This window comes from Centroberyx gerrardi, chromosome 1 (genome assembly GCF_048128805.1).
Source record: "Centroberyx gerrardi isolate f3 chromosome 1, fCenGer3.hap1.cur.20231027, whole genome shotgun sequence".
NCBI classification, from domain to species: Eukaryota; Metazoa; Chordata; class Actinopteri; order Beryciformes; family Berycidae; genus Centroberyx; species Centroberyx gerrardi.
This window is the reverse complement of record NC_135997.1, coordinates 6,617,686-6,641,673: the sequence shown is the minus strand read 5'-3', so window position 1 is coordinate 6,641,673 and position 23,988 is coordinate 6,617,686. Positions and strand designations below refer to the sequence as shown.

Sequence of the window (23,988 nt, the reverse complement as noted above, 5' to 3'; positions counted from 1 at the left end):
GGACCCTCCACCTCGAGCCACACTAAGGTATGCATCGTCAAAACTTCCATGCTGTGGAGTCAGCCTGATAATAATATTTTTAAACAAACAACAAACAACAGTTGGCACTTATCTGTTTCCACCAGAGCAGCATTTACACAGTCAGGTTCAGCTTGACCATCACTTAAAGTCCTGTTACAGTAAGATGCGTGCAACATTTTTGAAGGAAAATATTGTTCTCATACACTCTCCTGTGTTATTAGTATCCACAGGAGTGTGTGTGTGTGTGTGTGTGTGTGTGTGTGTGTGTGTGTGTGAAGAGACAAAACAAAAATCCATGTGATGTTATAAAAATGACAAATAGAGGAAGAGGAAAAATTAAGTTGAGAGGAGAAGGAGAAGTTAAATTTAATGCTGCCTAACAATACTTTTAACAATTTGGACATGAAAACAAATGACCTGGCTATACTAATCTGCCTAAATAACAAATTGATCCAAGTGTGTTTTTTACAACTGCAAGACTGCAAGCAGAGTTAGACAGCTTTACTTGGGTATTGAATTGTGCTTTCTTTCTTTCTGTGTCGACTGAACCTCCTTACAAGAACTATACTGACATCTAGTGAATATACAGCACAGAGCAACTTCCCGCCAATCTCAAATCCTAATCAGTCTAATTCAGGTTATTCATTTGATATGTCTAAAAAATATTTTTAAATCTTTTTTTTTGTTAATAGTCTCCTAAATTATCTCCATTCTCTCCAGGGTATAAATTAAGGTTTGACCAGTATGAGTTATTCAAGCTGTGGATACTTGATATTTCAAGATAAAGATATTCAATATGTTAAAATTTTAACCATTTTTATGACCAAAAAAAAAAAAAAAAGTATTCAGTGTTTCCCTCAGAATTTTAATCTCTGAAGCACTAAAACTCTCCCTGTAAATTAATCAATTAATTAATAACAATAAAACATATCATACTCAATTGTAGCTGAACAAATTGCATCATATGAGAGATGAACAACATTTACTGGCCGATATTTGATCTTTATTGAAAGGCCAGTATCGGCCCGATGTATCGGTCTAACCCTCGGGAAACCTGTTTGCCACTTCAGAGGACCGGGCCACCTGGATACCATGACAACCAGGGTGATTGACAGGTGGCATCTTGGTTCCCACAGTGGAAGGGGCGGGGCCAGAGAGGAAGACACCTGGTTCAGAGGGTCAAGTGGTCGTGCCCCGACTGTCCCAGACTATGCCAGGAATTCTCCTCCCTCATTACACAAACACAGAGCAGGACTGGTGTTAGATAGCTGACTGGATGTGGGTTTCTTACTAAATGTGCTGAGTGTGACGCTCTGTGAGGAACTGTAGAGGCTGCTTGGAATATTAATGTGTTTGCATGTTAATATCGTCAATAGGTGATGTTAGACCAGGTGAAGTGTGTGTGTGTGTGTGTGTGTGTGTGTGAGAGAGAGAGAGAGAGAGAGAGAGAAAGTGGGGGAAGGGGGACTACAGTATGTGGGTGTCTTGTGAGACTATGTGTGATTATACATTAGTGTCTTTCTCTCTGTCTTTCTGTGTGTGTGTGTGTGTGTGTGCATGCACAGTGGCATGTGCAGACACTTCCAATTAACAAACTCCTAGTAACTTTTCCAAAAAATGATCATGTTTTAAAATCCATATTAAGGAAAAACTCCTTAAATAACAGTTTAAAGAAAACAATCCTTACTCTAAATGTAAAGAGAAGGTTTATTTAGATCTCATTGGCAGGGCAACGCCACTGAGACCTAAATAATGGTACTGGAGATATTTTTCAATCAATAAATTAATTTACAGAACAATCGACAACATGTACTGCCAGTCGACTATTTCACAACTGAGCATTAGTTGTAAATGTATCTGAAACTTTTCAAAAAGCTGACATTTTGACTGATTGTTTATATTTTGAATAGAAATTTTGTAGGTTTCCATTTCCATGGTTGTGAAAAACAATTCTCCCTAGAGACAAGGAAAGTTTTATTAAATTGAAACCAGTATATCTATGGATCTGTATGTTGTGAAATGGGAAAAAGCTGCACAAGCTGTTTTTCATCTGCAAGCCATACTTTGAGAATCTCTGGATATATAGGCATTCGCAAACTAGACAAACCAAGAAAACCCCAGACTGGAGCCTCGAAAGACAGATTTTTACTATGAAGCAGAAGCCATACCCAAGTGAGCCACAACTGATCACATTTTGACTGACAAAATATGTTGGTGAATAACCAGGCAAGACTCCACTACCAGATAATGGAGGAAAGTGGAGAGAAGAAGAAGCTTAACTGGAGAGAATTGTGGAATATGAAGGCATCATGGATTAGATTCATTACAAAACCTCAACCAGTGGCCAGCTAGTGTAAGAAGTTAGTGTACTTTCCTATATAATGATGAAAGATGGTGATTATTTGTTCTCTCTAAAACCTCAGAAACTAGACTTAATGCCATCTGTAAGTGAACCACATATTCCATACTTAACTCCTTTATTCTCATGTAGAGTTCACCCTACAGCCTGACGTGACCCGTTCTCAGCTTCGTTAACAAGAAAGACAGGTTTAAAACCATTTTGAAAGGAAAACACTGTTTTACAAAGACCCTAATTTATGAGAAAGAATTTATGGAATCTGCAATTTCATGCTCCAGCTTTTATTTCCGAGCTGTTGTCTCCTCATGTGCAGAAATGTAGTCTCAGATCTGCAGACGAAACTCTTGTGACCGCTCCAAAGGCCAGATTAAAGACTAAAGGTGATCGAGGCTTTCTAGTCAGGACGCCTAAACTTTGGAGCAATTTCCCTGAACAGATACGTTCATCTATCTTCTATTAAGAGCCAACTGAAAACTCACTTTTATAGACTTTCAATTAATATCTTGTTTTATGTTATGACTGCTTTGTTGTTTTGTTTTCCATTCAATTCAGGTGGATGTCATGTGTCCATTTGATTGTTCTGCTGCATCTTGTAACTTGCCCAAAGTTTGTCTGATATGTGTATATATGTGTGTTTGTTCTTATTCTTTTAATTGTGAAGCACTTTGTACTTATGTAAGGAAAGTTTATCCTAATTATTGTTTATTGGTCTCAATTCAACAACATGGCTTCTGGGGGCCTTCAGAAGCACTTGGGCATCTTCATGAGAAAAGGGCAGGATCCAACTCCTGTAAATGTCTGTGTGTGTGTGTGTGTGTGTGTGTGTGTGTGTGTGTGTGTGTGTGTGCGTGTAGCAGGACAGTCAGTTTTAGCTGTAGAGAAATGGGGGCAGGTCGGAGCAGATGGCCAGACAAGCTGCAGCCTCGTCCATACCTCCAGGGAGCCATATTGTCTGTCCTGGAATGCTCTCCAGATGACCTTTGACCTCTCTGGTGTGGAGGAGAATGCTGACTGTAAAGTCACGGTAATAGTCTATATTACACACAGTAAAATCACCACATACGCCACATGACTTTATGTTTTCCACGAGCGCATTACCTCAGCGGTGCATTAAATGTGTCCACTTCTGGTAAGAGCGCAGGCCAAGTGCATTACAGTTAACCCATTTATAAAGTGAGAGGCGTCTCGTTTCACCGTCTCTGCAAACGTTTCCTCCTGTCCAAGTGGATTTAGGAAACAGATTTTCAGAGGGAATATCATTACAAATATCGTATATCTTGTGGAAATATTGCAGACTGAGACAATAAAATTAAACAACATAAAACCTTCAAGGAAAAATTCACCCTGAAACATTTCAGCACTGTTATTTGTGATGCACCTTGCATTTTCTGGGTCCATTTCTGACATCACAGCGATATTTCCAATGCAGCTTCAGTAGAGTTTGATCTAAAACATCAAAGGTAAACATCAGGTTTTGGTGTTAGTCCCTCAAAAGCGCGAGGGCTTCTTTCTAGACTTGCAGAACGCAGCCACAAAACATGTTGTAGTTTTGAGTGAGGGGTGTGTTCTCAACAAGTTCATGTCCCTTTTCTGGAGGTTGTCGAAAGGCATTCTGGGAAATGTTGGAAATCACTAACTGAAGTAGAAATAGACGAGACAGGTTGAGGGAAAGTGGGTACAACAAAAAGGTAAATTACAACACTTCATCATCATAAAATAACCCCTGGAATAACATTGAACCTCACAAACGTCACAAATTGATGATGTCTAGCATTGTAAAAATAACCAAGAGTGGGTTTTTTCTTTATGGCATAAATGTTCTTCCCTGTACTAAACCATACTTATGGTGTGATCCCCAGTCTAAAGTGTGTTTAGTGGAGGTTTTGAGAACCTGATCTGCCCCTTTCAATGTAGGTCAGCTTGGAGGCATGCAGGTCATAGCAGGAGGAATACTGTGTGTGTCTGGATTGCTATCTCAGTCACCTTCAATTGAAGGGGTCAACTTGACATTGAGCAACACACACACACACACACACACACACACACACACACATGCACACACACAGCCCCCAGACTCGCAGGGGGAACTGCAGCCCCTGATATGGAGGGAGAAGTGGAGGTCTGGTTCTTCATGGTTGGATGAGCTGTCCTCTCCTAAACACTCTCGAATTATTCTTACTGTATCTTTTTTATTTTCCTATTCATTCTCCTCATTTCCTCTCTTTCTGCCTGCCTCTTTCTTTCTGTTAGCATCTGCAGTTCATAAACTCTTTGGATTCTTTCCTTTTCCTTCCAGCGATAACTAATTCAACCCAGCAAGTCCATCACTGAGAAGACTGCGGTACTTCATAGCTCAATGTATACACTTTCCAGTATTAGTGTAAGCGGCTTTGGTTAAAAGTGTCCACCAAATGACATAGGTTATGTTCATAAAGGAGACACTTGTGCGGTGAAATCCAGGGAAATTATGCTTCATCCTTCAAATAGGGCTTCAGCTTTAGCCATTAATGGTGCAGTAAGTACGATTTTTACTGTTCCATCATTCAAAATCCATAATATATCTGCTGGGGTTTGACAGGATTGTTTTATCGATATCAGTGACTCAAGGATTACTTTGCCCGGTGTTGAGATTCCTGACTCTCAAAATGTGACTTTATTATTTATGTCAATTACAGGCCAACATGAGCTGAGCCAGAAACCTGATTATGTTGCTGCAATTCCTCTGTCGCCAGTAGAGGTTGATAAAAGTCATAGATTTGTGTGATAAATAGTGTTTTCATTGTCATGCATGCAGTTGTCTTACAGCTGATTTTAGCATTAGCAAAATACTTTTCACATTGAAGTTGCCGCCTCTAGTATCTTTTTCTCTGCTGTCTCTTTCTTGGATTCATTATACATACGTACAATTTGCATTTTCATAACTGTTGCAGATGTTTTAGGAATTGGTTGCAGGGAAAGAACATTAAAGGGAGATGCTCATGTGCTGACTGACCTACATATCAACTCTAGTTTACAATCTGATCCAAGGAACAGAGAAGCCTGGTGGCACTTCAGCATTACATTGGTACTGCTGGTTAACATGGAGCATAAACGTGGGCCTTATCTCAGGCAAAGAAGACAGGGAATCATACTGTGAATTGAATGGAGCATCTGCTTCTTGCCTCTTCTTTCAGTTTATGATATCATGTTGTGATACAGACTTGACCTACTTAAATCTAACGAACAAGCAGGGCATGTTACTGTAAAATGCACACCTGGAAACACTGCCGGTCAGGATGTAACTGTGTTGTTTTGGCCTCGTGAAAGGATGTTGCTTGTTTTAATCAAACTGATTTGCACGCATGTTGGTGTAAATGGAGCTAAAATGGTTCCAAGTTGTTGTAGTTGTTTTCAGATGTGTTCAGACAGGGCATGATGTACTGTAGAAAACCAACAACACCCCCAAACAGGCGTTAGGGGGTCAGAGACGGTACTGGGCTGACATTACGGACTTGTGTGATGTGTGTGTGTATGTGTGTGTGTGTGTGTGTGTGTGTGTGTGTGTGTGTGTGTGTGTGTGTGTGCATGTTTATGTGTACATACTCCAGGCCTTGGGGCTGCTATGAGGAGTAAATGTAAACCACCTGGAGATACTGGAAGGGAAACCTTGGCTCCTGCTGCTGTAATCCATTACACACAACGCTGATGAAGAACAGTGGTGAGTGAGTTCACTAATGGAGCTCTGTGCCTGTGTGTGTTTGTGTATATAACTGCATATGCCAACGCATTTGGTCATAAATTACAACCAAAAAAATAAATAAGTAAATAGTTTCAGTTTTATGTATGTATTTTTAATGCAGGCAGAGCTCAGCCTTGGAGGCAGTTTGCAGTTTAAACTTAAGTACTCTTGTTGAAGGATGGTCTCCCTTCTCATTAGCACTGAGATCATCTATGACCATTGATTTACAATGGAACAAAACAACCAGTGTTAAGAAGCTTTGGGGAAACTCGGCCATGGCCATTAGCAAGCTGTTACATGCCACAGAGAGCTGTGTACCAGTAGCCAAAAGAGATGAAGCCAGGGCACAAGATTGTGTGGATTTAGATTTATCCACCTCAGTTTTCCACATAACACACAACACATAACAGCACCTGTCTAATATTCATTCAAACTGCAAAACAAAACGTTGATAGGTTTAGGATACGAAGACCTGAGGTGACAGTAGACACAAAGTCAAGTTTTGTGTCACTGTAGGCTAAGCACTCTTGGAGCGGACTTGGTAAACTGGTCATTTGGAGGCAAAGCCGTCTGTGTCTTTCCCTGGGAGCTTTATCTCACTAATGAAGTGTGCAGCCAGGGTGGCGAGTGCCCTGGCTCTGTGGCATTTTATGAGGACAATAGTAAACCTTGAAGGCTCGTCTGACTGGTTACTCCGGCTGAAATATGACCATGGGATGTAGATGAGCACAGGATGCCAGAGGAAGCAGACTGGGGGGTGGAATCGGTCCAAACAGTGTGAATTTAAGAGCGGCGCAGGGCCTGCAGCCAGACGGGAGGTTGTGTCCTCTCTCTGCCAACCTCAAGTGCGCTGCTGGCACAACTACAGACAGAACTCCTCATTATCTGTGGCCAATTAACTTAATGAGCCCAGATTCATATAGTAAGATTTTATAATACAGCAGCACCCTATATGACTCTTTGGTAATAGGTTGCTATGACATGAATATTCAGCAGCAGAACTAAATAATGCAATATGGTAGGCTTACAGGGGGAAAAAATCCATATTGACTTTTCATTACAACAGCTTTGGCTTTACAGGTGGGTAAAGTTTAAGACTGCTAGCTAGGACAACGATGACTTGTTCATTCACAGTCCCTCTCCCTGAAGTAATATGAAGTTTCTGTGTATCGTCACGGCCACTCCACTCCAGGCCTGCACGCTGTCAGCATTACTTTTCTATATGGCTGTTCCTGTTGAAAACCTAAATCCTGTTCCAACTGATACAGTAAAGCTGGCCTATAAATATATCAAGGGTCACATTCTGACTGGTAGAGCTGGGAGAGGAAGAATAGCGTAGCTTTATCCCAGGTGCTTCAGCTGTTTGAAGTAGAATGTATTAGTGGGCGTCTTAGAACGGTGGTTCTCAACGTTAGGTCCGGGGACCACCAGGGGTCCCTGAGGGGGTTCCAGAGGGTCCCCCAGCAAATTGATGAATTGTTAAACTTCACCATTATTTCATTTACAAGAAGTTAACACAATAATAGAATGTAGAAGAATGATTATCATAGTTTCACTGTTATTGCTCTACCTACAATACAGATAGTCATGGGATTCTGGACAAAATCATATCTAACAATAAAAATATTCTCAGATTTGGGTCCGAGAGACAAAATCTCATCAAATGGGGGTCCCTAATGTGTACTAAATTAGGGGTCCTTGATATGAAAACGTTTGAGAATCACTCTCTTAGAGGAACCTCATCAGTGGGTATGGTTTACTTTCAATGACAGCTGTAGCCTTTTTATAGATGAGCATCATAATAACCTCGAAGACTTGGTAAGTGAACATTTTTGTCTCAAATATCTACAATTATGTTGCACATACTGTAACTACCTGTAGATTCCCTAGAATGAGAATGCAATGAATTTTACAGACTTTCTTCTCGTCGTTGTCTTTTATTAAGCTACAATCCATCATGCCATTCCATTCCTACGGATAAATATGACGTTCATTTCTTACATACTACTACAATAAGATGCCACATTTGAATGCTCAGATGAGTTATTGGAAGTTCTCACCAAGCCACCGGCTCCAACTGACTTGCAGCCTAAAAGTGAAGGGTTCATTTAGTAGAGGATGGATATGGAACTGTTGTCTTCCTTATTGCATGTTGGCTCACAACAGAAGCCAAGGCTGCAAGTCAACTTTATACATCCTTAGCTCTGACAGGAAGCTTCAGCAAATCTGTTTTCCAACATTTACACAAAATATGTGCCCATACATTTCTTCAGTGTGAGGCAATTGTGCATTCAACACAAGATACCAGCGTTAATTTTGTCGATAAAAATTAGGGCAAAAAATATTTGTCAACAAAGATATCTTACATGAGCAAGACTTGATGAAAACTAGACAATGTGAACTTAAAATAAGAATGACTTTAATTTAACATTTTTGTCAACAAAAACAGCAAAATGTATTAGATCAACGGACATTAAATTTGATGTTTTGCTTTTAGCAAGAGAACATAACGTACATTCCACCTCTCAACAGTTTTCTGTTTCTTAAAACTGTAAATTTGCCTGTTGTAGCATGAATTTGTGACTGAAATGGATGTGACAAAAAGTAGAAGCCAAAATTAATACAAAAAGCACATTCTTAATGTCAATTCTAGTTCATTTAAAATGACCCTGAGCATTAATCTATGTAAACATCTCCACATTCACTTCAACTCAATAAAATAAAATGGAGTAAAGAAAAGCTTCTGCCTCCTTTCCAAGATGACATATTCCCCGTCCTTATTGAATATGTACATGGGTGTAAATTCCTCTTATAGGCATGCTGGTGTTATTGTTTACATATTGTATGTTGCTGTGGATATACAAAGGATAAACATGACACCAATTGATCCATGAATCCTGAAAGATTTGTAACATTGCTTCATTTTTTCACAATTTTTCTATGATAGGGATTACGATAGGGACTATCATAGAAATATACTTAATATATAGTTATATACTGCATTAGATTATGGAGTGCATTCATAGGCTCCAGCAGTAGATATGTGGGAGGGGGGGCTGATAGCTGTTCTGCATATAGTGAGGACAAGCTAAGTGCTAAGGAAGAGAGAGAGAGAGCAGCGGAGGTCAATCTTTGGCTAGTCTCTGGATCAGTCTGCACCAGTCAGCCCTCTTGTGGGTGATGTAGGCCGGGGTGATGGTTTGCACAGGCAGGCGCGGCGAGCCCTCCACCCTCGCCTTCTCACACAAGGCCTCGGCGTTACAGATGACATACATGCCACAGTCATAGCTGTTCTGCTGAGACGGGCTGGGCTCCTCCACAAAGAGCACCTTCCTCCCGGTGCCCAGGAAGGGCTCCAGCTTGTTGGCGATGCGCCTCGCGTGCAGCGAGTTGCTGCCGTTCTGAGAGTCATAGTGGGCGAAGTGGGTGGAGTCGTGATGGTAGACCAGCAGGCTCCAGTGGGAGCCTCCAGCAGTCTGGTTGGAGTTGTCGTTGACGGCGAGGAAGACCCAGCGGCGGGAGGCCAGATCCAGCGGCTCGAGGAACAGGGCTAACTCCTCCGGGCAGGAAGCACACTTGATGAACTGGGTGACCTCCGGGCTGATGAAGATGGTGGCGTCGCCCAGGCCTTTGAAGCGCTCGGCGGCAAAGTACTCGAAGGCAAAGCCGATGACCTGGTCATTGAGCCAGTGAGGTCCTTCCAATAAGGCCACATCAGAGCGTCGCAGGAGGCTGTCCTGGTAGCTCAGCACTACAGGGTCCATTCTCCAAGACAGTCAGTCAGTCTGAAAGACAAGGAGGAAACGTTTAGTACTGGCCTGAGAGAAAATATTACAGAAACCAGTGGACTTTACTGGACTGGTGATGATCAAATTATGGTTCAATCAGATTTTGTGGGCAGTTTTTGGAGTGCTGCACCTATAACAAATCCAAAGATTTCAATCAGATTGTCTGTCTTGGCTTGGTTCTTGGCTTTTCAAGTTAAGATGCTGTTATTTTTCAAGGATTTGCAACGGGCGACATTTTATGGACCCTAACTACCAAACTAGAAGAAGCCAGTGCTGTCACTGCAGAGTATCACGTCACTGCAGTGCGTTTAGTTCATCGTTTTTGCCAGCAGGCACGATATGCTCATACTGCTGAGGCGACTAGCATTAGCCAACAGCGTCTCATCTTCAAACCGAGGTAAACCATTTGGATATAATGTTAACGTTAGCTTGCAAAACATGAGCCACACGAAATACATACTCTTAATTCAATGTCACATACCTGACAAGACACATTCATACAAAATCATCCAGAAAAACTGCAACCTTGTCCCTCATTGCAGTTCCAAACGTAAACTGCTCTAAGACCGTAAACATTTTGCGACAGTAGTGTTTGGCTCGAAGTGGGAGGTCCCGAGCTCCGTTGTGATTCGCCGGTTGCATTACAGTCAACCAATCACGTCAATCCTCTGTATAACTCCTTCGTGAAAGCACACAGACCATCCGGGTACTTGCGGGGTACAGCTACGAAAGCTACCAGTCACTGTCAATACATATTAGCATTGAAAAGTTACCAATATTTACCATTTTACAGTCATTTGAGAGCAAAGAAAACCAAATATGTGGAAGTCAACACAACTGCCATCACGACAAGCTCAGAAAAACACAAAATAGACATATAGATTTGGTTTACCAACTATCTAAAAACATACGGTTTGAGTGAGAGTTTACCGGTGTGTACCCCGCTATCCTTTTCCTTCCTGGTTACTTCCTGTTATTTCGCTCCGTGCTCGTCTCTCCTCGCTTTTCTCCCCGCCCCTGTCCAGCGTGAACGCGCACTGCGCGAATGTGAGTGGCCGCACTGATTAGCAAGGCAAAAGAGAGACTGAGGAGTTTTCATCGACCGTCACCGAGCAGGGAAGGACTGCTTTTAATTATTTTTAAACAGCTCATAAGCTTGGACAAAAATGCCCAACTATTCACCACGGTCTTGAATGTCGAGGATTTGTTCGGAGGAGAGCGTTGAGAGAGAAGAGCGCAAGAAAACAATTTATTCTTTGGGAATGCAGGGAATTAAATAGAGACTTTTGCATTTGTGTGTCTACAAGCGCTGCAACCCATCCTGAAAAAGAAGGCTCCGGCGATAGTCCTACTCCAAAATTTAGTTCAGCATTCAAGTCTTGAGGTAAGAGCATGATGTTCAGTAGTTGGACCCTCCAGTGGTTTGTGGGCTGCCCCACACCGGGAAGGGGCTTTTTGCATCGGAACCAGCGAACGAATCATTGAATTACTTTTGTGTATGCACGAAATCGTAATCTTCTTTAAGTTCCACCCATTGCACAAGAATGTTTTAATTTGCCAAGCTGTTTAAGGTGTATCTCGGCTCAATGCTTTTGTTGAATGAATAGTCACAATCAGGTATGTGTGTGGTGTGTGTGTGAACGCTTGTAAAAGTTCAGGCTACTGTTCTGTGACATGTCATTTCACACTGCAACTACAAACTGCTTGCTCTACATTTAAACCCTGTGAACTACTGAAACTTGTTACTATAGAATTTGTTGTTGCACTCTGCAGTTTAATACTTCATTTCAGCAATATATGAAGGGTACATTTCTCCTGGTTGTACCTTTTTCCCAGTCACACCAAATACTTCCTTTGAACCAGTGATACATACAAATCTGATAATTGCATTCACTCTCATTAAGCAACAAAAAGGGGTGTGCTGGCTTAAGTGTCTGGCTTCGCTGGGGCGGGGTAAATGTTCCCATGTATTATTTAGTGGAGGTCAGCCAGAACTGCTTATAATGCAGCGAAGGCAATACAGACTGCAAAGCAGCTGGAATGGCACAGGGAGGTCTGATGGGGTGAAGAAGCTGCTGAATCATGGGGGTCCGCCTCAGGCTCAGGCTCAGCCTCAGGCTCCGGCTCCCACTGGACAGACTGAGCTCTCAACTCACAACATCACACACTGTTCTGTGCAATAAGTCTCTCTCTTGTACTTTGAGATCACTACTGTATCCTGTAATATTCCTATAGGGACTTATAGTCTGTCTGTGGCATTCAGTAGTATAGTGACCTTGTACATTGTGGTATTTTATATTTCCAGTGTAGGCTGTAATAACCAGTTCTACAGTACTTCATGGTGTTTTGTTTGTATGGTGTCACTATGATATTCCTATAGGGACTTCACCTATAGTCTGTCTGTGGCATTCAATAGGCAGCTTATAGTGACCTTAGTGTACTTTGTGGTATTTTTTCTAATCTGCTATGGCATCATTATGATATTTCCATTGTAGACTGTAACAACTATTTCTACAGTATTTGATATTTTGTTTTTATCTGGTATGGTGGCACTTTATTATTCCTATAGGGACTTGAAGTGTGTCTGTGGTACTCAATGGTGAGTTTATAGTGACCTTGTTGTAGCCTAGTATTTTTTTTTAATCTCCCATCACTATAATATTTCTGTGACATTTGTATAGTATCCTTCTATTAGACTTGGTATAGGATTACTGTAGTTCTTTATCATAAGGGGACATCTTGTACATCTTGACATCTCCATATTGTGGATTATTTCACAATTCACATAGTGCTTTTTTATGAACAACAAAACCATCAGTAGTTTGAGTAGCAAGACTTTCTTAATTACTCTTATGCTGTAGATCAGTGGTCCTTTTGAACTTGTAACATTACAAAAGTTAAAAGTCAATGGATGGCCGTGAAGTTCCCCGAGCGCTCGTCCCGCCCTCAGCTCTGCACAGGTGATGAGAGTAAAGTGGGCCTGTCCTCCTGGAATGTGAGGTCTGAGAAGACACAGCTGCCAGTGTAGCATGAGAGGCGGCCGGGCCGAGACTCCGGCAACTGGTCCCTGTCGACATCTGACACCCCGCAGGCCCTCCGTCCGCTATTTCTAAATGACTGGCCTCCGTTTGTATCACACTGGGCTGCATCTGTATGGAGAGATATCACTGATATCACAATCTGAAAGGCTGAAGCTCAGGTTTGAGTCTTTGCAAACACGTACTCGTGTTTGAGGCTCTGTGGTCGACTCGTGAGAAGGTTTTGCACACTTGAAATAACAAGATCTGTCTTTGTAATTAGAGTTTGAATACTAATGAGAATTTTTCTAAAGCTTGTAACTTAATGAGTAGGCTATATTAGTCTGATTAATGATTACACGTAGCCTAATGAAATCTCAAAACCTTACATGTAAAGCGGTTAATTTTCACAGCAACAAATCCTGGGATTTCTGTCAGTGTTCTCTTGGGAGAACAATTTGTAACTTCAGGTTTCATCACCTTGTACATGATGTCCTGTCAGGCTGTGAGTCTGGGGGCGGGGCCATTTGATCGTCTGTCAAAATCCAACCCAATCATATGCCAGCTTTCACACTGAAACTGTTGTCATTGGTCGGACTTCCTATCAGTCAGTCAAAGGTACACCAGCAAAGATGACCGCCGCAAGATTTTATAAGCTTCCTTGGCGTTCCTATGTTCCAAAACTAAGTCTTAACCTTTCAAAAATTAGTTTCGAGCTTTCAGGTTGTGTGAAATGGTGATAGTGGGTTCTCGTTCTCTTTATCTTTAAAAACAGATTTTAAAAAAACAGCAGGAATCTTTCTATGACTCTAATCCTAGTTGATAAAGATTTGGTTTGAAGGAATGAAACACCAGACATGCAAAGTCACACAAAGGTGTTTGCTCAAGTATGTGATCATTCAAATATTTCAATGTATTTATATTTTTCCTCTAAACTGGAGGTGACCTCAAAAGACAATTCTCAAGAGAGAGACTTGCGGTCACTTTGCAGAGCTTCGGGACATTTCATAGGTGTTGTTTGGCCTAGATACACTACAGACTACCGCAGCCCATCTTTGAAGTCAGACTAGCTGATGCACTGTTACTGCAGAAAGAGCAACATCACTCTGCAGTTTTGAAAAGCTCAGTCATGAAATATATATCAGGAGTGAAAATAACCCTCGCTTTATATATAGCCTAGCATTCTCTTTGACAGTGAAATATGTCTGTGGTTAAAGAAAATGTTTCTGGACCCCCTGGTGGAGTGAACCTCCTTCAGAATAGGTCGGGGAAACAAGGCTGATGCTGCTGAATAGGGGAGGAATAGTATATCTAAAAAAACCCCACAAACATTCAGTATGGGATGCTTGATTGTAAATAAGAAGTAGGATACTGATACCTGCATGATATCCTGATGTGGACCAGTCACCAGAATATCTGCAAGTCATGTTTTGTTCTTTTTTTCTGAGGATGGGATTTCCAGAATGAGCTTAATGTCGCTCCCACAAATTTCTGTTTAAGTCCGTGCTTTTTAACTTTGTAATGAATAAAATATATGATTTCATGACACCTCTGTCCAATTGAACAGTACAATGGAAAAAGGTAATGTGATAAGATAATGTGTTTTCACTACACACACAAAAAATCTAATTTAGAGTCTTTCCCTGTTGAAAGTTTAAGAAAGCGTGACCCTAATGCTGAGGTTCGTACTGAACTGTGACTTTTGGGTAATGCTCAATCCCTAATGCTGAAATAGGCCTAAACATATTTTTTCATAGCTTCACCTTGTGAAGAAATGTAGGCTTGTGTGAATGAGGGAACAAGGACTACCAAGGCTGATTTATAGAATTCGTTTCATTGTTCTTGACAAAGATATCAAGAATACAGCAAAAAAACAAAACATTTCCAGAAGCGCATGCAAAATGCAGTGGCTCTTCAAACATGTTTACAGTGTCATATCCCTTGTTTTGTTTTCTTGATAATCGAGACAGCAGCCGTCTGTGTTGTGACCGGTGCTTTCCATACCCACAAGGCTCGTGTGAGGATTTGTTTCTACAATCATAATCTCAAAATAGGAATGACCCCCAGCATCATTGAGATGTGACCCTCTGAACTGAAGAGCAGCTTGGGGCTGGGGGAGAGCACACGTCATGTGCCGCACCCTCACATGGTCGGGACGTCCTGAAAAGTGTTGTGGCCGCATGATGGGATTGTATGGCGTAAGTGATTGGCATGCACATGAAGTCATTAAAGAGGAACCTGCTTGTGTTGCACTGAACAAAGCTCCCCTTTCTTTGGTAGGCCATTATATGAGGGAGGCTTTGGCCTCAAAGGCTCAGCTTCCCCGCGTTTTGCATTTCCCCTCATTAACTCTGTGGCGCTAACAGTGGCTGGAGTGAGATGGGGAGAAGAACGTGCATTGTGTTGTTCTTTGCAATTTTATTGACGTGAAACAGGCTTAATGTGTTCTTCTGTTATTAAACCCCCAAATGGGATATGGTGTCAACAAACAATACTGATCTGGTGGCAAGCTCTGTTTTTATCCCCTTAAAGTTCCCCTTAATTTACTCTCGCAGTAAATTCTATCCTCTGAGGTTTTGCTTGGGACAGAGAAGTAGGCCGAAGCCTTGTGTTTAAATCCTTTTCTGTTGAGAAACCCCCATGGTGATTTAGTTTATGCTTGAACAATCACAGGAAACTTGAAGGGCATGCAGAGAAAGTAGTTCCTGGGGAAAAAGGCCCTTCAGTTAGTTTTACCTACTGCATCGTCAGTCTTTGCAAATCTGCTCTGAAAAATTATGTGATTCAGCCACTAGATTTGATGCGGCGAAATTACTATGTTAACTAAATGATATGGTGAAATTAGATGTGGGCCTGGAAACTTGGGTCCTAATTTGACTTTTGGTGTAATGACTTGTCTGGTTAGTGGCTGGGCTGAATATCAAATGGTAATGGCACTGGAAAGAAGTAATCCTACTCAAAAATAGCATCTAAACTTTACAGCAAAACAACTTTGCTGCAGATACATGGACACAAATCCTGATCCTAGACCACCCTTCAAATGTGACACCCAGACTCCAGTAATGAAGTGTCATCTAATGCTTTTGACAACACCAGCAGAGTATGGTGACAGCCTAATGGCATTCGCTCCCTTGTTTTAATTGACAGTTCCCCTGTGGGATATTTCCATGGCAGCTGCTACTGGCCAGTGCTCTGTTGGGTTGACAGCTCACAGATAAGTGACAAACCGACTCAACGACAACCGATGGCCATCCAGGGTCTTCATTGAACATTCCAGCTTGTTTATAGGATGAAGCCTCTAGATGCCGGTGGCTGCTCTACTGCAGGATATTGGCTGATCAGCATTGGAAACAAGAGTTCTGATTTGTTGAATTTTTCTGTGTGTGTGTGTGTGTATGGTGACACAGCTGTGACAATAGCTACTGTGGCCCCCTGTAGCCCTATGGTACACACAGGACAGGGCCTATCGCTAATCCCAAGGCATGTGCTCTTGTGTAATGGTACACAATGCTATCCGTTTGCAGGAGAGTGCTACCATTGAGCCATGATGCCGCTGTAACCGTCAATCCAAACGTGTCGTTTTTCTTGATCATGCCTACATGGCAGTAATGGCCCCAGTGTATATTCCACAGCATCAGGTATAATTTAAAACATTAATTTGGCTAATTGACCAGCAAGTGCTCGGCGTTGTGTTTCATGTTCCTTTGCACGTACTCGGTGTAAATCAGAATATTTGTTTCTTAAGTAATGAATGTGATATCACGTTTTTTCTTATAGGTCAGCCAAAGAAATGAGAAAGTTTTGAGGTTGTTTTATGTATCGTGAACAAATTCTCACTGCAGTAGACTTCAGCGATTTCGAGCCCTTATCCCTGAGGAATCCTGGCGGTTTACAGTAGTCTGTCTAGTGTCAAAGAATGAGGCAAGAGGGGAGGAAAAGGGGAGATAGTTCTGCTTAACTGACAACACACAGGCGGTATGTGATAAGGTTGACTAAAATGCTGCCTGTTCCTCCCCAACATGAAACGGGAGAGATCAGCTCGTTAATAGTTGGAAAGCTTCTCCTGGCTAAGCTACTTTCTGAATAGGTGTCGGTGTAGCTGCTATAAATGTGCGGATGATGTAGCCTAGGTTCAGCTTATGCATAAGTCTTCCCAATAACTATTGAATGGGGGTGGAGGTCATATCTAAAGTGCTGTTGAATTCAAATATTTGGGTGTTATTCGAGAAAATGAAGGAAAATAAAGTTCATACGTCTCTTATTGGTGCTTATCGCAGCTTTTCTCTCCTCAGGTAAGCTGTCAGTCACCCGAGTGTCCTTCTCAAGGGACTGACATAATTTCTATTTGTCTCCCACTAAATATGTCAAGTACCTATTGGACAATGCTAATCTCCCATTGTGGTGTTATCAAATGTAACACCTGATGATTAGGTGTAGGACATATGCATCATAATTTGCTTTACAGGCACTTGTTGAAATAAGAGAAAATTGTTAATGAAGGATAAATGTTGTATTAGAAGCAATTTTTTCTGGTATGATTTAGTGCCACTCAGCCCCTTAGTGGACAAGGTGAGCACCGATAAATACAAAGCCGCTCTAAGTATTTCCATCCTAATGATAGCGGCGTCCTCTGGGGTAACGATGCTCGCGTTGACGTGGCACAAGTGGGCACTGAAAAGTTTGGAGAGCAATAAAACAGTGTAAAAATTATATCCCAATGCTTTCCCAGTCATCACATCTCAACAAACCGAACACTTACAGTCAATTCTGGAGTGAATCAGTGTTTGATCATCATCAAAACAACAGATGATGGCATTTTTCATGGAGGAATGGTGTTTTGCTGTCTCAGGGTATCAGGGTGCAGTGAAGATGAAGTCTCTGGAGGCTCGTGGCGGCACAATGTCCTTGTTTCCTTTATTTTGGCACTTACCTGCATTCGTCTTCATTATGCAGTGACACCGTTAATGTGGGCATTCACTTACTTAGTAGTCTGGTTGAGTGATTATGGCCGGACACCCTGCAGAGCATTAGGAGGCCTCTATTGTCTCCACTAAACCCCAAGTCCTCCACTCCGTCTCAGAGAGCCCACTTAGCGGTGAAGCAGTCTGAGCTTGGCAAATATTTTCTACACTGCATATCGTGCTGTATGAGTTGAGTTGTTGCTGCTATAGTCCAGGTGAGCTCTGAAAGCATCAGATGCCAACTGTAATGAGTTTTTCCTAAGTCCTATTTTTTTTGGGGGGGGGGGGATTGAGAATCTGGGCCAGTGTATGCTTAATAACGGTTCAGGAGGAGGGTCGGACCGCTCTGACCCTCTCAGCTGGTAGAATGCAGTATTGTTCTCAGAAAGTGGACTAAGTAGTTTTGTTCTGGATGCTAAGTCCCTGTGGAGACAGTGGGTGAAATAAGTTCATAAGTATTCAAAACTGGATGTGCCTGTTGAATCAGTTCATTTGAAGCTTGGTGTCCTTCACAGTGTTAAGGGAAAAATCCTCCCTAAAACAGATATTGGTGATATACCTTGCATTTCTGGGTCTATCTTGTTGTTTGGTGTGTGTGTGTTTTTCTTATTCCCATGGATAATGGCGAAATGTAGACAACGTGACATTACGTTGAGATTTTTCCGGCGCAGCTACAATGGAGTTTGATAGTAGAACATTTTTCTGCCATCTAAAACCTCAACGGTAAACATCAGGTTTTGGTGTCAGTCCCTCAGAATCAACGAGCAAAAGCTTCTTTCTAGACTCACCATTTTGCACCGATGTTCAACAATCATACAGGGAGAAATCCATCAGAAAATGGGAAAAGATACTGATTTCTCCACTGACAGGAGCATCAATACACTATCATGCAATACAGCCACAAGACATGTTGTGTTTTGAGTAGGCGGTGCAACGCTCGCCCTTTCTCGACTGGAAACTCTTGCACTGTTGCTCTTATTATTGCTATCGCTGTCATTATTGCTCTTTCCACCTGTACATAAACCCAGCTGAACACAATACAAGTACAGGTACATTCTCTGGGGGTTGTTGAAAGTCATTCTGGGAAATGTAGGAAATCACAAACTGAAGGAGAAGAAGACAAGGTTGAAGAAAAGTTAAATTACAGCACTTGCAAAATCCCCTGGAATGCACTGAACATCACAGATTGACGATACACAACAGTGTAAGAGTATCTGAGGGTGGATTTTTCCTTTAACTCAGCAAATCATGTTGCTTGGTTCTTGTCCGACCACAGTTTATCCAAATGTCTCTCCACGTAATCTCTCTACAGGCATTACAGCGTTGGAACTAGAATAAAGCATTAGGCCATAACCTTATACCTAGCCTCTCCAGAGCTTCTCGCCAACATCTTCAGTCATTTCAGTGAAGCCTGCAACCAAAGTTGCTTGATCATCACCGCTGCAGCCCTAGCTGTCTCTCCATCCACTGCGGCTCTGACTGCACCACTAGGCTCAGATTTCAAAAGCCTGCGGTCTGCTGAAGGCAGACAGACAGCAGTCGGCCCCCATCCTCAGAAGAGCTGGAGAGAGCCTTCGAAACACTGCCCTCTAATTACAGGTCATGTTTTTTTCCTAATGCGTTAAGCAGATGTGCCTCAGATTGTGCTTAACATGCAGCCCCAAGTTGGATGTGATTACCCTTCATTGTTATAAATCACTGAATGCCTACACTGTTCTGTTGACTGAATTAAGTTTATGCTTTTTAACCTTAAAGGTGCATTAAGTAATTTATGACTTTTATCAGCCTCTATTGGTGACCAAGGAACTGCAACTGTTTTTTGGCACTGCTTACAATGGCCTTTAATGGACGGAAATATAAAAGTCACATTTTCACAATAGAGTGAGTAACTTAGTTAAATAGAGCAGAGATCCAACAGACATGTCTAATGAAGAGGTAATATATCACGATGCAAAATATTTGTTAATGTTACTTGCTGATTTTGTCTTAAGAAAGAAATATGTTGCGATGCTGGTCACTCCCTCGTAGCACCGTCCTCCATGTTTGAGAAGTTGAAAATGCGATGGCAGTTGTTTCCAAAATGGAGTGCATGGGCCGGGCCGGAGAGTGAGTTTTTGAAAGCCAGAAGTCTCAGCACCTGGCCAAGTAATCGCTGAGTCATTGATATTGATCAACAACCATATCAACCCGCTGCTGATTTATTATGGTCATTTTGTGCTATGGGACAGTAAAATCTTCCTTAATGCAGGTTTAACAATACCTGAATTATGTTACTTGTTTCATATTCATGCACAGTGTTGGGTGAACAGAATGCTTTCTCTGTACTTTCCTCTCTTTTAGAAGTTGAGATCAAAGCAAACATCCAGAATCGGAAAACTCACTCACATCAGTCAGATTTTCTACCATCGTATTGTGCTTGTGTTTTCTGAGCTTGTCAGGACCCAGTGGATTCTCCTCAAGCTGTCCAACTCAGATTTTTTATTGATTAGGACAGAATTGCATAAGTGGACAGCCTTTGAAATGGACTAGCATCCCAGGGAGAATGAGACTGGCGTCTGCATTGTACTGTATCACACAGAGATGTTAGTCAGAAAGCAGCTCTTGAACCTCTTGTCAAGGGGTTATGGGAATAGCTGAAACATTGATTTCTTTTGATTGGAAGTTGTGTGGAGGGTTTGTTCAAGTTGATTTGATTGAGTTTAACGGAAAACTGGTGACCTTTGTAATAACAATGGTCTACTTTTCTAACCTTATTGTGACAACGTGCCTCTTGCTGATAACACACATTGACTTCTCTCTCAACTTTTCCTCCTCCCTTGTATTTTTGTTTTCTGTAGAGCTTTTTGCTAAATCTGATCGTCTTTTTCCTTAGCCACTCACACGTATGCCATGATTCATGCTAGTATCGTTGAAATAGCTCCGAGTGGCAAGTGATTGTAGGTGTTGAATGCCCTCAAGGAAGGAATCTTCTTTTGCTGCACGAAAGAATCCTTTGGCAGCTAATTTGATCAAATTCAACACAGTAAATCGACCATGAAGATGAAGAGCTGATCTACATACCCTGAGGTTAAAAACTCATTTTGTTTCTCTTGATACGCTTGACCTGGTGACAGGTATCCAGAATGGGAAACAATGTTGATCTCTCGGTGTGATTTAAAATTTGATTCATATCATCACAGGTTTTTCTTGTCATACATTTTTTCAAACTTTTGAAATTGTTTAAAGAAAAGTGCTTTGGTTAAAAAAAAATAGATAGAATAGAATAGAAGTTTACCCGCAGCACTACAACAAAAGAAATCCATTAGAAATTTTGGACAGCCCTCTCTCTTAAGCAATTCATTGCAGGCTCTGCAGTTTGGAAATTGCATAAGTTCATTTTGTGATTTTGTTTTTTTGATTAATTGTTCAGCTCTAGAACATATACTGTACCCTTTTGTGTGCAAGTCTTACATTTTTGTAGACCCCAGCCTGCATGCTTGCTGGTGCGTCGTCTTTGTTGGTTTTACAAAGCGAGTGCAGTATGTCTGGAGGAAGCCTGCCGGAGCCCTGGCTGCTCCTCGGCGCTGCCTTGCCCCCGGGCCAGGGGCTGCTGAATGGGACCGTTTGGCCCGACAGCCTGCCATTCTGAGGGGGAAATGGAGTGTGCATAATCCAGGTCACTGATACCTCCTAGTCTCTCACTGTCTTCCTCTTCTCCTCCTCCTCTTTCATCTCCCCTCTCTGCTGTTGGACGACACTTACCAGCTGCCAAGAGTACAGTCTGACCAATCCTGTTTGCGGAACGGTTCCCAAACTGGCCATAGACAAGCATTTTTAACATCAAAGTTTTTTTTAATTGACATTTCTATATTTTACCTAACTAGATACCAGTCATGGCACTCTCACTGTTGTTTACTTTCTTATTCGTGTCAACATATGTCAAGTCAGCATTGGTCTTACAGACATGTGCTATGCAGTTCATTTCATCTGACATTCACGTGTGGGTTTTAGCCGTTACTATCGGCGGTCATAGGGTCAGAAAACTTGTACTGTGGTTCAGTTTCACACAAGTTTAAAGGTCTCTCTACTCTTTGAATGTTTCTGCTTCACACACTGAAGACATTTTCTAAAATAACATTAAAATGTATGCACACCTTTTGACCTAACTTGTTCTGTGAAAAGTGAAATCCAGCCATTCCTTTTGCTAAGCTGTCTTGTTGCTGTATTTCATAAAATGGAAATCAGTGTTGGCAGGAAAATGTTTATCCTCAAAGCAAAAATCCACCCTAAAACACTTCAACGCTGTTAAAAATCAACTACTGGTGATGTACCTTGCATTCTGGGCCCATTTTGTTGTTTGGTGTTGTATTTTTCTGGCAGATATAGATGATGTGTCAAGGTCACAGTAGAGAGAGACAGGAAACACTGGGGGAGAGAGAGGGTGGGGGGGGATGACGACATGCAACAAAGGTCCCAGGCCGGAATCGAACCCAGGACATTGCGGATACATGGTACATGCCTTAGACCAGTGGTTCTCAACGTGGGGTCCGGGGACCACCAGGGGTCCTTAAGGAGGTTCCAGGGGGTCCCCAGCAAATTGATGAATTGTTAAACTTCACCATTATATCATTTACAAGAAATTAACACTGTTACAGAATATAGAAGAATGACTGTTTTGATCTTAGTTTCACTGTTATCTCTTTGCCTACAATACAGATAGTCATGGAATTCTGGACAAAATCATATCTAACAATAAACATATTCTCAGATTTGGGTCCGAGAGACAAATGGGGGTCCATGGCCGTAATGTGTACTAACCTAGGGGTCCTTGATATGAAAAAGGTTGAGAATCACTGTCTTAGACCACTGAGCCACCAGGACGCCTCAGCCACAATGGAGTTTAATTTTTAAGATTTTTCAGCTATCAAATGTAAACATCAGGTTTTGGTGTCAGTCCCTTAAAATCAAAGAGCAAAACCTTCTTTCTAGACTCACCTTTTTGCACCAACGTACAACAATCATACAGGGAGAAATCCATCATAGAAGAGGAAGAGATGCCAATTTCTCCACTGACAGCAGCCTCAATAGACCAGAATGCAATGCAGAAACAAGACATGTTGCGTTTTGAGTAAGGGGCATGGGTCATTCTGGGAAATCACTAACTTAAGTAGAAGTAGATAAGCCAGGTTTAGGAAAAGTGTGTACACCAAAATAACTGCTGGATTGCATTGAACATCACAGATTGATGAGATCTAACGGTGTGAGAGTATCCGAGGGTGGAATTTTCCTTCAACGCTTCTCGAATTCGATTTGGAAAACGCTTGGATCTTTATAACTCTTCCAAAGTAATTGTGCAGCGGTTTTATTATGTGCTCAGGCCATTATTATCACAAGCCGTTTCCTTGTAGAGACTTCCATCGCGCTGGCCGCTGATAACAATGACAACATTAAAGCAATAGCTCACACCTGTTTAGTTTTATGACATTCGATACTGGTTAATGTTGAACTGCCCTCGGTTTCACTCTGACATCATCCGGCAGTATAGATCTTTATCTACCTGCTTTCCCTTCAAAACCGAAGATACAAGGAAAAAGCCTGCACAGATTGTGGGACGGAGATAATGCTCTGATTTCCAAGAGATTAGAGAAGGAACTTTACATATGCATGATGTTGAGTCAGAATGAAGGCCAGCGAAAGAGGAGACATATCAGTAGAAACGACAACAGAAACAAGCCAACAGTGGAATTACCAGAGAGAGAGAAGTGCTGGAAAGAGACAGAGCTGGAGACGGGCAGCAGGTTTAGAAGCAGGTGTCTCAGGATCAGCCGACACGGCCGTCTGGACGCTAGCAATGGGAGAAGTTGTGAAGTTGTCCGGGATGAAGCTCACATTGCGACCATCTCCTGAGTCCCTTAGCAACCAGTCTGGTTTCCAGTCTTCATGGGCTATTGGTGTCTGTGGATGTCTCAGTTTAGGCTGGATTTTGTGAGCGTGCTGGACTTCTTTCTCTGAAAAAGTTCAGACTTGAATACTGTTTTTCCCCCAAACCCCTCTGTCACGGTTTGGATTATCTGTATCTGACTGAGAATTCAAAAACTGTTCTGTAAGTGTTTTTTGTTTGTTGTTAAAGTTGTAAAAACAAAAC

At 41.8% G+C, this 23,988-nt stretch overlaps 2 protein-coding genes across 6 annotated transcripts in view; one reads left to right on the top strand and one right to left on the bottom strand.

Annotated features, from left to right (window-relative positions):
* Positions 1–8,049: 8,049 nt before the first annotated feature.
* Positions 8,050–10,446, bottom strand: senp8 (SUMO peptidase family member, NEDD8 specific). Its single transcript, XM_071922484.2, has 2 exons — positions 10,368–10,446; positions 8,050–9,883 (listed from the first exon to the last, which is right to left on the bottom strand). Exon 2 carries the CDS (start codon positions 9,860–9,862, stop codon positions 9,224–9,226), a length of 639 nt encoding a protein of 212 aa, XP_071778585.1. The 5' UTR covers positions 9,863–9,883; positions 10,368–10,446; the 3' UTR covers positions 8,050–9,223.
* Positions 10,447–11,024: 578 nt separating this feature from the next.
* myo9aa (myosin IXAa) overlaps positions 11,025–23,988 on the top strand; it is a 112,127-nt gene continuing 99,163 nt past the window's right edge. For all 5 annotated transcript variants that reach the window (XM_078288297.1, XM_078288279.1, XM_078288254.1 and 2 more), the window contains exon 1: positions 11,025–11,270. The gene's annotated coding sequence lies outside the window, so the exon portion shown is untranslated. The remainder of the gene's footprint in view (positions 11,271–23,988) is intronic.